General features: G+C 38.5%; 1 protein-coding gene across 1 annotated transcript in view; it reads right to left on the bottom strand.

Moving 5' to 3' along the window:
- Positions 1-1,420: 1,420 nt before the first annotated feature.
- ed (echinoid) overlaps positions 1,421-12,858 on the bottom strand; it is a 115,041-nt gene continuing 103,603 nt past the window's right edge. The window contains exons 7-8 of the mRNA XM_064684747.1: positions 10,724-11,092; positions 1,421-2,351 (exon numbers count right to left, since the gene is read on the bottom strand). Of these exons, the coding sequence (XP_064540817.1) occupies positions 2,170-2,351; positions 10,724-11,092 (551 nt within the window). The 3' untranslated portion in view covers positions 1,421-2,169. The remainder of the gene's footprint in view (positions 2,352-10,723; positions 11,093-12,858) is intronic.

The following is a 12,858-nucleotide window of genomic DNA, read 5'->3' as shown; positions in this document are numbered from 1 at the left end:
GACACGCCCCCGAAGAAATCAAAAAAAGGGCTGGGCATTTCAATTCAATTTCTGCTGTTGTGTAACGATTATATTATTAAAAAGTGTATATAGATATTTAGGTATGTGTATAAACTAAAAATTTGTAAATTAAAAATGCGTACGAAATTGTTTATAAGCTAAATAGCCCAACTTCCCTGCCATTTCAAGATTTTTGTGGCATACAAAGAATGTAAGTTAGTTTTTTTATTTTTGGAAATATATTTTTAATGGATTTTTGTTTTGTTTTTGAAATTATAATAGATGTTTTTACTTATTTACAAATAATAAGTAGATGTATATATGTTATGTGTATATATAATGCTCGCATTTGCAGTGTATAATTTATATTTAATAAAGATTCTTCAAGGGATGTTCGCTCGTGATGCGGTTTTTGTTTTTATTTTTTTGTTTATTTATTATTTTTCTTTATTTTTAGATTTGTTGTGGCATTGCATTTGCTTTTAAACATGTTTCGCTTAATTAATTAGCTTACTAGTTAAATTCATGTTGAAATTGTTTAAAATTAACTACAATTTATATTTAAGTTTTGCTGCACGCTGCTTATTTACTTTGTATATCAAGTAAATATATACAAATTACACATGTATTTACAATTAATTCTTAGCTACAAAAAACGTTCTCTCTGCCTTTCTCTCTTTCATGCACTTTTTGCATTTCGTGTGCCAGCGTCAAAAAGTTGCAAAAACAAACAACGAAAAATATCGAACAACACGCGTTTAAAAACAGTTATAAAAATTTAAGCGCTAATTTAATATATATAAAAATATATTTCTATAACTTAATGTATGTAAATAGCTTTTGTTTTTTTTTATATAAAATAAAAATTTTGAATTTTAACAGAAAGCTCAGAGAACAAAACAAAATGAGTTTTTATAATTTTTTAAATTAATTTAAAGTTGTCAAGCTGCACAGTTGTCGGTTGTTTGTTTTTTTTTTCTTTTAATTTTTTTATTTAGTTTTTGAATTATTTGTAATAATTTTTGTAAAGTTTTTCTTGTTAATGATTTACTTAAAGCAATACTTTATTTTTATGTAATTCGAGTTTCTTTTTTTTTCTGTTTTATTTAAAATATTAAAACTAATGTTTAATGTAAATTAATGTAGATTTTTTTTGTGGCAGGTCGTACTGTTTTTGTTTTTTATATTTTTATATAATATATTTAATTTTTAACTAAAACATGCGTTGGAAATGCTTCTGAAGTTGTACTTTGAGGCTGAGCGCCAGCTAACACAGCTGCCAAGTAGGCGATAAAATGTATTCGCATGTTCAACTTTTATAGCCCACTCAGAAGCGCATCAAGTCAAAGCAACAATTCGCGGCCACAACTCTTAAATGATTACTTCTTATATGCTACGGTGAACGGTTGCGAAAAACACGTGAGATATATTTTTTTGTTTGTTTTCTATATATATTCTTTTTCCTTTTTTGTTTTTTTTTTTGAAATATGCTCATTTCAACATTTGATGCCTTAAACGTAAATTTCGTACCGTTTCTTGCGAATGCGACTGGGACCTAATAGCATAGGTTTTACTGTACTTAACTGTTCTATATAAGTAAGTAATTTAACATTTAGTGCATGTGTGTGAGTGTGTGGGAGACTGTGTGAGTGTGTGTGTGTGTGTGTGTGTCAACAAAGTGCTGCCACGACCTTAACTAGAGCTGTTTTGATAATGAGAAACTCGATGCCTTAACTATCGAAATATCGTATCGTATCATATCATATCATATATGTATATATCAATTCGTTGCCAATAAAACTCAACACACGTACCCTCAACTAAACTAGCATTTATCGTTATCGCATTCTTTCCCTTCGTTATCGATTTATCATACCTTCTTATATAAACAACAAAAACTCTATATAAGTATCAAAAAAATTCAAAAATGGCCACTTCTCAAATTGAGTAAAAAATTAAGTAAATAAAATTGAGATTTCGTTGTAATGCTGATGGGGAGATTTTTTTTTACCTTTGCATGATGTTGTATGATGATGGTGCATGATGTGGGGTGCGGGGCGTGTAAGGGTGTTGTATAGTTAGATAAAAGTGCCTGTTCTTCTTGTTGGTGTAGCTGTTGTTGTTGCTGCTGCTTTAGCTGTTTTCATTATTGTGTATCCGAGAGTTAGCTTAGACAATAATTTCGCGTATGACACGACGATTTCGAGCATTGGGCGTTGTCGAGTATTCGCCCTCGAAACTGTCATCGTAGCCGAGGGACATGTGCTGTTGGGGCGGCAGCACCTCATCCTGTTCCATGTGCTCCATGTTGTAGGGGTTCGGCAGGCCGCTTACGTCGTGATATGGTGAATCTGCAACGAAATTGTTCGAAATTAGTTTCAAGAACTGACCAAAAACTTGAGACTCATGCGCAAACAATTAAAAACAAAGCCAAACCGAACAGAAATACAAAATTATACCAAACAAATTATACATAATATATATATATACATATATATGTATATGCTAATCAAAAACTGTATTTTTGTTGTTGTTGGCATAAACAAACACACGATGAACTGAATTGTGGGCGGCTGTGTGGGCGTGTCGGTGTTTAAGGGACATGTAGCAAAAACTTCAACAGGCAAAAATGAAAGTTAGCAACAAAAAAAAATGCTTTTTTTTTTTGGTAAGTGGAACTCAAAATTCTTGAAAATCATCATGGGCATCATTGCGCAAGGATTCGCTGGCGTGTCCTTGGCATTAACTTACTTCAGCCTGCGCGCTCCGTTAGAGCGTAACATCCTGAATGATGTCCGCTGTGCGTAGAATTTATCAATTTAATGGTATTTGTTAATTTTATTTTTATTTTGTATATATATATATATATATTTTTGATGAGTTTTTGATGTGAGACAAAGTGGCAAAGACATGTGTGTGAGAAGAGAGAAAGCCAAATGGTTAGCGAAATTTGTTCGATTTGCATAGCTTAACTTAGGTCTAAAAGGCAGCTGTGTGTGTCTGTGTCTGTGTGTGTATGTGTGTGCTTACAGACTACAAGTGCGAGTATTTGGCCTAAAATGATTTCAAACACACGCTCAGTTTGCATACGCTCAGTTCGTTTAATCAATCAATATATGGCGTATACTTAATACCGCAGGGAAGAACATTAATAAATTATATGAGAGCATTTATCAGATCTCAAGAGAGATTAAAGTTGCAGCCTCTAATTATTTAACAACATTTTTTCTTTTCCAAGTTGAAAGATACAACTGCTCACTAAGTGTGTGAATTGGCAGCAAAACCTTAACTCAGTTTGCAGCCAGACGAATACAAATTTTATTCCAAGAATGTAGAAGATGGACTTGTTTTTAAGCTCTAGGCTTTTGTCTAATTGTGTATTGTTATATATTTCGCTTAAGCATACACGCTATCTCCAAATGATCTCTAGTTGTGAAGGGTTTATACTTTCTTTCTTTGCAGCGCTGTTTAAGGTCTGTTGGGCAATATCTCGTATTAATTAATGCTCTAATTAAAAGTAGATGAAGAGAAAGTATTACATAACTGCGAAATGCTTTATGAAATAATATGCAAGTCGTATATAGTATAGATGCAGTACTTATCAGATTACTCGAAGTGTCTTTCTAGATTAAAGATTAAAGACCCTTCGAATAATCTAATAAGTACTTCATCTATACTATATATGATTTGCACATTGTTTCTTCATGCATATACAGTTTAATACTATAAAAAAAAAGGAACTTTTGTATCGAACAGGCCTTTGCATAAGCAGCTTTTTACTTTTTTTTTTATTATTTAATTGCAGCTTTAATTTTCAGCTGGCCGCCTTTTACAATAGTTGTCGCATGCTGCATGCTGCATGTTGCATGTTGGGTTGACTAGCTACGGACAATTCCTTTAATTTGCCAGCTGACTGATTGCTGCGACGGCGGCTTTGCTGGTGGCTGTTAAAAAATTAATTACAGCTCGACGTTCGAGTTGTTGTTCGAGTTGTTGTTGTTGCTGCAACAATTGCAAATTGCAATTGAATGTCAACATTGGGCAGTCAGTGCCTGCGGCAGCTCAAAATTAATTTTCTGTACGCGGATCCTTGCCAAGTGCAGCTGCAATATGCCGCAGGCTGTTGACCGTAACTACTCCCCCACCCTACTCTCTCCATCTCCCTCTCGTTCTCTGTCTGACATCGCAATCCCGACACATGTGTAAACAGCGCATTAATTTTGAATCACAGCAGCTAGCCAGGATGACAACGGAATACATCTTTGTCTGCAAATTGTTGCATACTTAAGCGAGCGGCTGTCCTGAAAAGTTCTTTGCTCCATTGTAAATGCCACCCGTTGTGCCAAAACCAAATACTCGCCGCCAAAAGATTTGCCGAAAGAAATAAAGTTGGCGGGGGGAAAGTTCGTATAAGATCTCTGGCCTGGCTGGGCGCTTGGCATTGTGTGCCAAATCGTTGGAAAATTTATTAGAATTTGAATTTCAAAATCGAAATCGCCGCATTGCAAAGTGTTACGCTTCACCTAGCTACCGCCCTCCCCCTCTCTCCCTTTCTCTTGGCTTTTCTCTGCATCACTTTTGGCCAAATACCAATGCGTGCCAGCAGGCGCCCCGCTACCCCCATGCTTACCACTCACATGGCGCATACAAATATAAAACGGTAAATCCTTTTTAACAACTGCTCTTTAACATGCTGAAACCGACCCCGCCCCGCCCCGCTCCGCCGCCTCTTTTTGCAGCGGCGTGCGAAAATTTCTAAGCGCGTTTTTGTCGCCCATTCTGCACGGCTTTCGGCATCTGCATAAACTTGACCCAAAAAAGCAGAAAACCCGGCGGAGAAGAAAAACGAATGCTGGGATAAAAAGCAGGGCAAAAAGTCAGCCAAAGTAAAAAGCGAATCCGCTTTTCGTTTCAATGTTTTTCTTTTCTTGCCTGCCTTTTTTTTTGTATAAGAATATTCTTTAGATTTTCCAACTCTTTGGGATTTCCCTTTCGTTTTTTATTTTGGTTGTTGTTTTGTTCTCTATCGTATTTTATGGCCAATACGTGAGCTGTGCGTATTATGCGCATAACTTTATACATGCCACGCCTATCTAGACAACGCCCACATAGAGAGGTGGGCTTCAGCCGACTACTTTTTGCTGCTTTTCAATTTGCCCGTGCTTGAGCTGAGCTCTGGAATCGAATCGACTTGAAACAACTTAATCGTTTTTGCGTTAAGCATACGCACTGTTTGTCTATTTCGACATTCCCTGCAAATCATTCAAATGGGGTATATCCAGCAGGTGTGTAGTTAGGTAACAGGCGGAGTTTAGCAACTCTTATATATGCACTGTGATATACATATAGATACACGTGGTATCTGCCAGTCGGGCACTCTCGTCTGCATATATAGCCATGTGGGTCTAAGACTTAGCTATCATTCTCGTTGGCATTGCCAAAGTACAGGGTATCAGCCGGTTGAGCTCTCTCAGCTGAATCTAAAACCGAAGTTGTAGCATAATTGAATACATTTACAGGGTATCTCTAAGCACAGCTATCTGGCTCTTATTCAAATGCTTTTTTCTCGTTCGGTTTGGCCTTTTCATGCAAATTTGTTGCCCCGAGGGGCGGCCTGTCTCTCTGTTGCTGGACTCTAAGCTCGTAATAACCCATTTTTTAGTAAATTCCCCAAAAAATGTCGAAAGCAAACAAATTGCAGCCGAGTTTATCCACAAAACAAACACACACAGATAGAACAGTCGCTTATTATTGTTGCCCACCGCCCATATGCCCCTCCCCCCTCTTTGTTTGCTGCCTCACAAATCCACTTAGTGTGTGTTTAGTGCTACGCCTGGCAGTTGCCTCCTGCAGCAGCAACAGCAGCAGCTACTTGCCACACAGTCTCGACTCTCGAGTCTTTCGCCGACTCATGATTTATGCGACTCGACGCAGATACCCCAGGCAAGTGCTGGAGGGGAGGGGGAGGGGGGCTGCACTGGGCAGCTGTGTGATTTTATGGCGCTTTGAATAAGTTGTGCGTCATTCGGAGGCAACATTTATTGGCTGGCCTAAAAGAAAGCTGCACTATTTTACGGCCCACTATCAAGAGTGGAAAGTGTGGCACAACTCGAGCGAAGCGGCAAAGCAAATATATCTTTTAAGCTCATAAAGTCAAGAGTTATTGGCCATCCGATTAACCAGATTATAGGCTTAACTCTTACAATGTCTTCTTTACGCGTTTTAATACCTTGTTTGATGGCTACTTTGTGAGATTCTATGCGAAGTATAAATATATATCTTTCGTTGATATTTAGAAAGCATTTTTTTGCCACGCACAGCAGCAGGCTGCGGATAGTTTGCGAGAATCGTTATCTATATATTAGAAAGTCTTCACTTTTTACCTACTCTTAAGTTCAAATCATACCCATAGCTGTCTTTATAATCTATACTTCTTAAGGCTGCAGTTTTAGAGTCATAAAAAGCCCACAGCTAAGAAGATTTTGTTGCCTGTTTTTATATTTTGTCAGTTTATTAACAGAGTATTATTCAGTCGGTTGCAGTTTACAGAAAAAGGTTCAGTTGTTTTCTGAATACTTTTCAAAATAAGCTCTGAAAAATAGATTAAATCGCATTACTATATCGCAGCTGCTCTGTATATCAGCAAATAATCAAACGCAAACGAAAACTATTCTTTTTTTTTCTTTATGTAAACCAGCAGGATTCAGGACTTAATATAAGACACATACCTTCAGGAGTCTTGTCCTGAAATATATATTACATACAATTGTTATTTCACAGCTACAAAATCTGAATGCATACTCAAATTTGTCGCACAATCTATGCAAGCACACATCCTTTTACTTAATCACAGATCAGAAATTCTTTTGTTTTGCCAGATTTTAAACAAAATATTACTGCATTTCAACCCAAACGAGAGAGACAGGGCAGAGAGAGAGAGGGAGAGAGACTAAGAAAGAGAGAGAGGAGTAATATAAACTCTTGAAAAACTGTGTTTTCATTAGAAAAATCTCTGCTTGTTGCGTTCTCTGTGAAATCTCTTTGAAAACTTTGTGTTGAAAACTTGCTAGTGTTGGCTAACGTCACAATTGTCAGTGCAAGGGAGAGATTTATGTGTGGATATTGTTAAACTCTGGAAATATCAATATTCTAGAAAATTGTGTTTCTAATTCGAATAATTGTTGAGTAGCCTACGAAATGGACAAAGAAAAATTTTGTTTCATTCAAAGCAATGTTATCATAGCTTTAATTTATAATTTCTTTGGAATTTTAAATTATTTTCCGACGTAACGTTTTTAACTTCGACTGACATATATATTTTTTATTTGTAATAATATTAATATTTTTTTTTTAAATATTTCTCTCACAGCTTTTGGCTTTAAGTTTTTTAAGCACACAATACCAAAAAAAAAATAATATTATCATCCTTGGGGAATCATCTTTCCATCTGTTTTTTATCTTTTTTTTAATCCCCTTTTTTCGTTTTCTCCCTCTCTTGTGCTTCGCTGATTTAATGATGAATTAAGCTTCATGTGCGAAAATGCGCCAGCAACTGACACAAAAGTCTGCATAATCAATCAGCTCTACCCGCTACCCTTTTACCACCTCCCCACCCACCCCTGCACCTACCGACGGCTCCTGCTCTACAAAAATAATACAAGAAAACCGAAAACATTTTTTGCTTACGTCGCATTTGCCGCCTTTTGCTGCCGCAGAGACTTACTTCCGCCTGCTGGGCAGCACACCACCCACTGCCCCTCGCCATGGCCTCCCCCTCTCCCTCCCCCTCCACTACCTAACGCTTGATGCGGCAGCAGCAGCTGCTGTTGCAGTGCCACAAAAGTCAGTTCAGCTCAGCTGCAGCTTTGCAGCTTCAGTTGGCAAGTGTAAAAGCTTTTAAACATGTTGCCACACACTCACACACATACACGCATACACACACACATACACAAAGTCACAAACAGTTGTGCATAAGCTGACACATCAATGTAATGAAGATGTATTTGCATATTGTAGCACTGTCAATGTCCCTACACACAACAACCCAACCCCCCCCCCCCGTGCAACAACTCACCCACCCCCCCCTCCGCTATACCATCCAGCTAACAATCTCCCTTGCCCCTCCCACCTACAGACACAGCTTTTAGTTGCTTTGCTTTTGACGGCACTCGTGGGGCGTTTCCTGCTGTTGTTCTTGTTGTTTCTGGCTGCATTTTATTGACATGCATGTGGCTGTGTGCGTGTAAGAGTGTGTGCGTGTGTGTGTGTAAGTATGTGTGCGGACAACTGGGACGCTTATATGGCAGTGTGACATTTGCGAGTTGTTGTTCTTGTTGTTGCCCAATTCTTAGTTTAGCGCACAAAAATTTTTGCGTTTAACCGCCGAGTGGGCGGCTGACCTGGCAATGGGTTGGGGCGTGGTCAGTGTTTTGTTATGCAACATCAGCCGCAAAGTTGTTGTATTTGCGATACGTTTTTGCATTTTATACACACGCACGAACGCACACAGGCACACGCACATTACATTACAAATAACAAAATTTCAAGCGTGGACGCCAAAGCTGTAACAACAACAACAACAACAACACTTGCCACATCCTGTTTTGAGTCCTGTTTCGTCCTGCCGCAGGGACGCCGGGCAATAAAAACCCGCAACATAACGAAAAAAAGCCAATTTTTTTATATATACTTTTCGGGTGTGCTCGCTCATAAACCGTAAAGATAACACAAATACCGCACACACTCGGTTCACACACCCACACACACACGCACACACATACACACACAAACACCAACAAGCCGCATAGTTGCAACAACAACAAAAACATTGGCAGAAGCAATATCATCACGCATACGCCCCGCGGCCGTCCGATTGCAGTCAGCGTTCGTTTTGGCCCTTGTATTTGATACCCTGTACTCATCAAGCGCTCAACTGAAGGGTATACCGATTTTTTGCAATGAATGTTGCATACAGTATGGTAAATCTAACTGTGCCTGCATCTGAAAAGATTTATTACGAAGATCTTTAAAAATCAGTTCACATACTTTCCGACAGACAGGGAAACCTACGTAATGTTCAAATGTTTTTGAAGAAATTTCCAAAATTGAGGGATTTGTGGTATAAAAAGTTACCTTTGTATAAAAAATATTAATATATACATATGTACATTTTATATATATGTCTATTTACATATATATATATATATTAATTTTTAATATATTGGCTAGCCATAAAATCTTTCCTTTAAAGGATATCTCTTAGTTGCGCAGCATTTACTTCTTTTTGTTTTGCTTGTTTAAGCCAGAACATTTCGATTTCTCGCTTCGTTTTTTATTATTTAATATTTTAAAACACTTGCGGTCTTATTGGCAGTACAACAATAAGAAACATACACAATATAATACGCACACACACAAGCACACACACACACTGACAGCAACAGAGAGCTTCAAAAATTGTTGTTGCTTTTGCCTCGCTGAACTTTAAGCAAAAGTTGGCAAAGACTTTAAGCCGAGACCGTCAGATGTGCAGCAGACAGAAAAGAGCCAAAGAACCTAAAGGAACCTATCGCTAAAGCCTATTGCTGTGTCATGCTTTTGGATGGCGGTCTGCGTTGGGGGCGTGGCGGGCAGGCGCACTCACACACACAGAGAGACGCACATACATAATTAGCATGAGCCCGAGCAGGCGAGCCGGGTCGACGTCGGCGATATCCAAGTGCTTAACTTGTCATAACTGAAAGTCCGAGTGCAAACACACCCACACACAACACACGAAACACACACACTCAAACAACATAACACAACACACAAAACATAGTGGGTAAGTTTGACAGGCCAGGCAAGCCGAGAGGCGACCCTTAGCCAGTTGCTCGCATCCCCGCTGCAGCCACACCCCTTTTGCATGTTGCCCTACTCCAACTTTTAAGTTTGGAACTTTGGAAAGCAGTTGGTAGATAGCTCGACCCCTGTGCTTAATGTGTCATAAGTAGAACTGGAAGCGATGAAAGTTGTCAGATTTGTTTGCTCTTCCACCTTTTTTTCTTTCCCATTTGAGCTTAGCTCATCAGACAGCTTGTGCATATTATAGGGAGTCTTTACTGTTTACTCGTGAGAACTTTCATTCCTTACAAAACATATTCAGTATTATTTACTCGATAGCTTGACTAATATAAAATGGGAGTTGTAATAAAGGAAGGAATGATCTGCAACGCACGGTTTATTTGGGAATAATATTGGTTAAGATTTAGGTTCCATTTAATTTTGTTCTCTCTGTGCAACTATGTTTCTATGCCATTGTAAAGCTCTTTTTCTATATTTATATATATTTTTCTTTATATATATGTATAACCTTCTCCCTGTGTATCTTTCATTAAAGTCTTCGCTTTCTCATTGCTGCTCTCCTTTGATATATGCCTCTCTCTCTCTCTCGATCGGTATCCATTGATCATTATATATACTCTCATTATCTTTCTCACTCTATCAATCTATTAATTGTTTCCATTATTTTCATCATCATCATCAAACGATAGGATATTTCTCTCTCGCTCTCTTCCTCCACTTGAATTAACAGCTAGTCAAAATCAAATTAATTCAAGTTTTCAACCCTTTCACAGCTCTTTAAATGCTATCCAACCTCACTTATCGCACTTTCCGAGCAATTTCTTAGTATCGATAACATTGTGACACTTAAAAACGATAGCTGCTTTTATCGATAACTTACCTAAATGTTGATCGACACGTTTCTTGGGCTTCTGTACCGATGCATAGGGATCACAGCAGTAGTCCTGCCGGGACGGATTTTGACTGTTGCGCAAATTATGATATTCATCGCCCACCTGGCTGGGCGTGGCCGTCAAATGTGGATATGGTGCATAATCATCGACAGCCCCATAGCCGCCATGCGTAAGCGGATCGTAACCATAGGTGGGCTGCTGTTCCACATACTGATTGTGTGGCGCCTGGACGAGTGTCTGTTGATTTCCAACCGCAGCCGCGGACATTTTTACCTGCCAGAGCGAGTCCTGTGAGTTGACGCTGCCGCCATTATTCGAATTGGAATAATTGTTCTCCATGTAGCCCATGTTGACCCCTGTAAAAACGGATGAAGAAAAAACGAAAAATTCAATTGGGGTAAAATGCTGTAAAAACTGAACGCGAACAAGTGTCGCATAAATCTGCCACAGCATCGCATGGCTGACAGATAGATTTCTGGCGCCTGGCCAAATAAAATGCTTAATAAATAAAATTCACAGTTCAATGCAATCAGCGCGATAAAAAAAGGAAAGTTTCTTTTACAGCTTTTCATTGATTAGCACACAAAAATGATAGCAGAGTAAAAATAAAATAAATAAAATGAATTTATTAGCTGGGCGAAACAACAAGGCGTTATTAATTGTTCAAGAACATATTGCGCATACGCCACTTAAGACCTGCGTCAAAAGTCATCGTAAACTCACAAATCTATGCGGAGCACTGTCACGCCCCGCCCCACCCCTTACTCCCTCCCCTTTCAACCACTTCTCCACTGGTGCGCTGCCTTTTGTAGTTCTGAGAAAGTTTGTTGACAAATTTTTTACGAGCTACGCGAAAAAGTATCAAAGCAGGAGTCGCTCTCAATGGGCGGAGGTCCTTGTGTCCTTCTGGTGCTTGTTACGCGCCAGAACAAAGGCGTTGACAAGCAGCAATGCGCCTTGTTACAGGACCTGCCCGCGCGCCTGTCTTTGGCTTCTTTCATCCCATGCAGCAGCTCGTTACTTTGCCGGGCTGCCTGCCTGCCTGCCTGCCTGTGCGTGCGCCTTTGTTGCTCGCATTTATTATTATTTTTATATCGTGATAAATCACTCATAAATATTAAACGCACGCTTGCCAAGGAGTTCCAAAAAAAAAGCAAAGGAAAACTTTTTGAATTTTGAGTCGAAAACCGAATAATTGGTCACTGTTCTAAAAAACGTGTTCGCCAGAAATATGACATCATTTCGCCAAGTTTTACAATTGAAATGAAGAAATTTCTTTCCCATTTATTCGAGCTGATGAAGTTCCAGATTTCCTTTCGCCCTTATTTCGCCAAGTGTTTTTTTTCCTTTTTTTGGGAAATACATTTGTACCTGCCTGAATTTATAATTGAGTATAGATTTTTGTGATCAAAACGTTGCATTGATTTTAATTCAATTTTTTCTCACTTTTCAGCTCAAATTCACCTTGGATATATTTTAGTACAAAAAACCAAAGATAACAAATGTTGAATAGAATGGAATCATTTAACCCTCCACCTAAAACATTTGCTTTCAATAGCAAAGAACTCTCACTAGCTCTTTCGCCACGATTTCGCCAAAAATAGTTAAAATTTTATCACCTAAAACGTAGTTAAGTTTTTTCGTTTAACGTTGACGTTTTAAGTGCACAAATAAAAAGCTTAAAGTGGGGCCAACTTTTTGGTAACTCCTCAAAAATAAGGCCTGACCACAAATTGGCGAATTGCAGGCGAAATCGTTTTATGAGCTCATGTTCGTTGACGTGCGCCACAATTTAACGACAATTTGTGTGTTTTGTTAGCCAAAAACCAAAAGACATGCAAATATATATATGTACATAACATGTCTACGGAGTGTTCGAGTGTTGGACCGTTCCATTGCCAGCTGTTTCGCATTTCGTGTGCCATTTCCAGATTGCGTGTCGTTCTGCCGCTTTTTATGCGACATGGTGGGCGTGATAATTTTTATGATTAGCCATAAAACTAAAAACAGTAATAATATTAACTTCATTTTCATTTTCCATTCCCGAGAGCTCCCCGCTTCGTCTACTTTAACGTTCTTTGCATACATTTCCAATTGTAATTTTATGCGATATTTTGTTGCT

The sequence above is a fragment of the Drosophila montana genome, unplaced genomic scaffold (genome assembly GCF_035044405.1).
Source record: "Drosophila montana isolate Dmon_TW-CO22-7 unplaced genomic scaffold, ASM3504440v1 contig_2_1, whole genome shotgun sequence".
Classification (NCBI taxonomy): Eukaryota; Metazoa; Arthropoda; class Insecta; order Diptera; family Drosophilidae; genus Drosophila; species Drosophila montana.
Note: the sequence above shows the minus strand (reverse complement) of the source record. Positions and strands in the feature narration are given on the sequence as shown.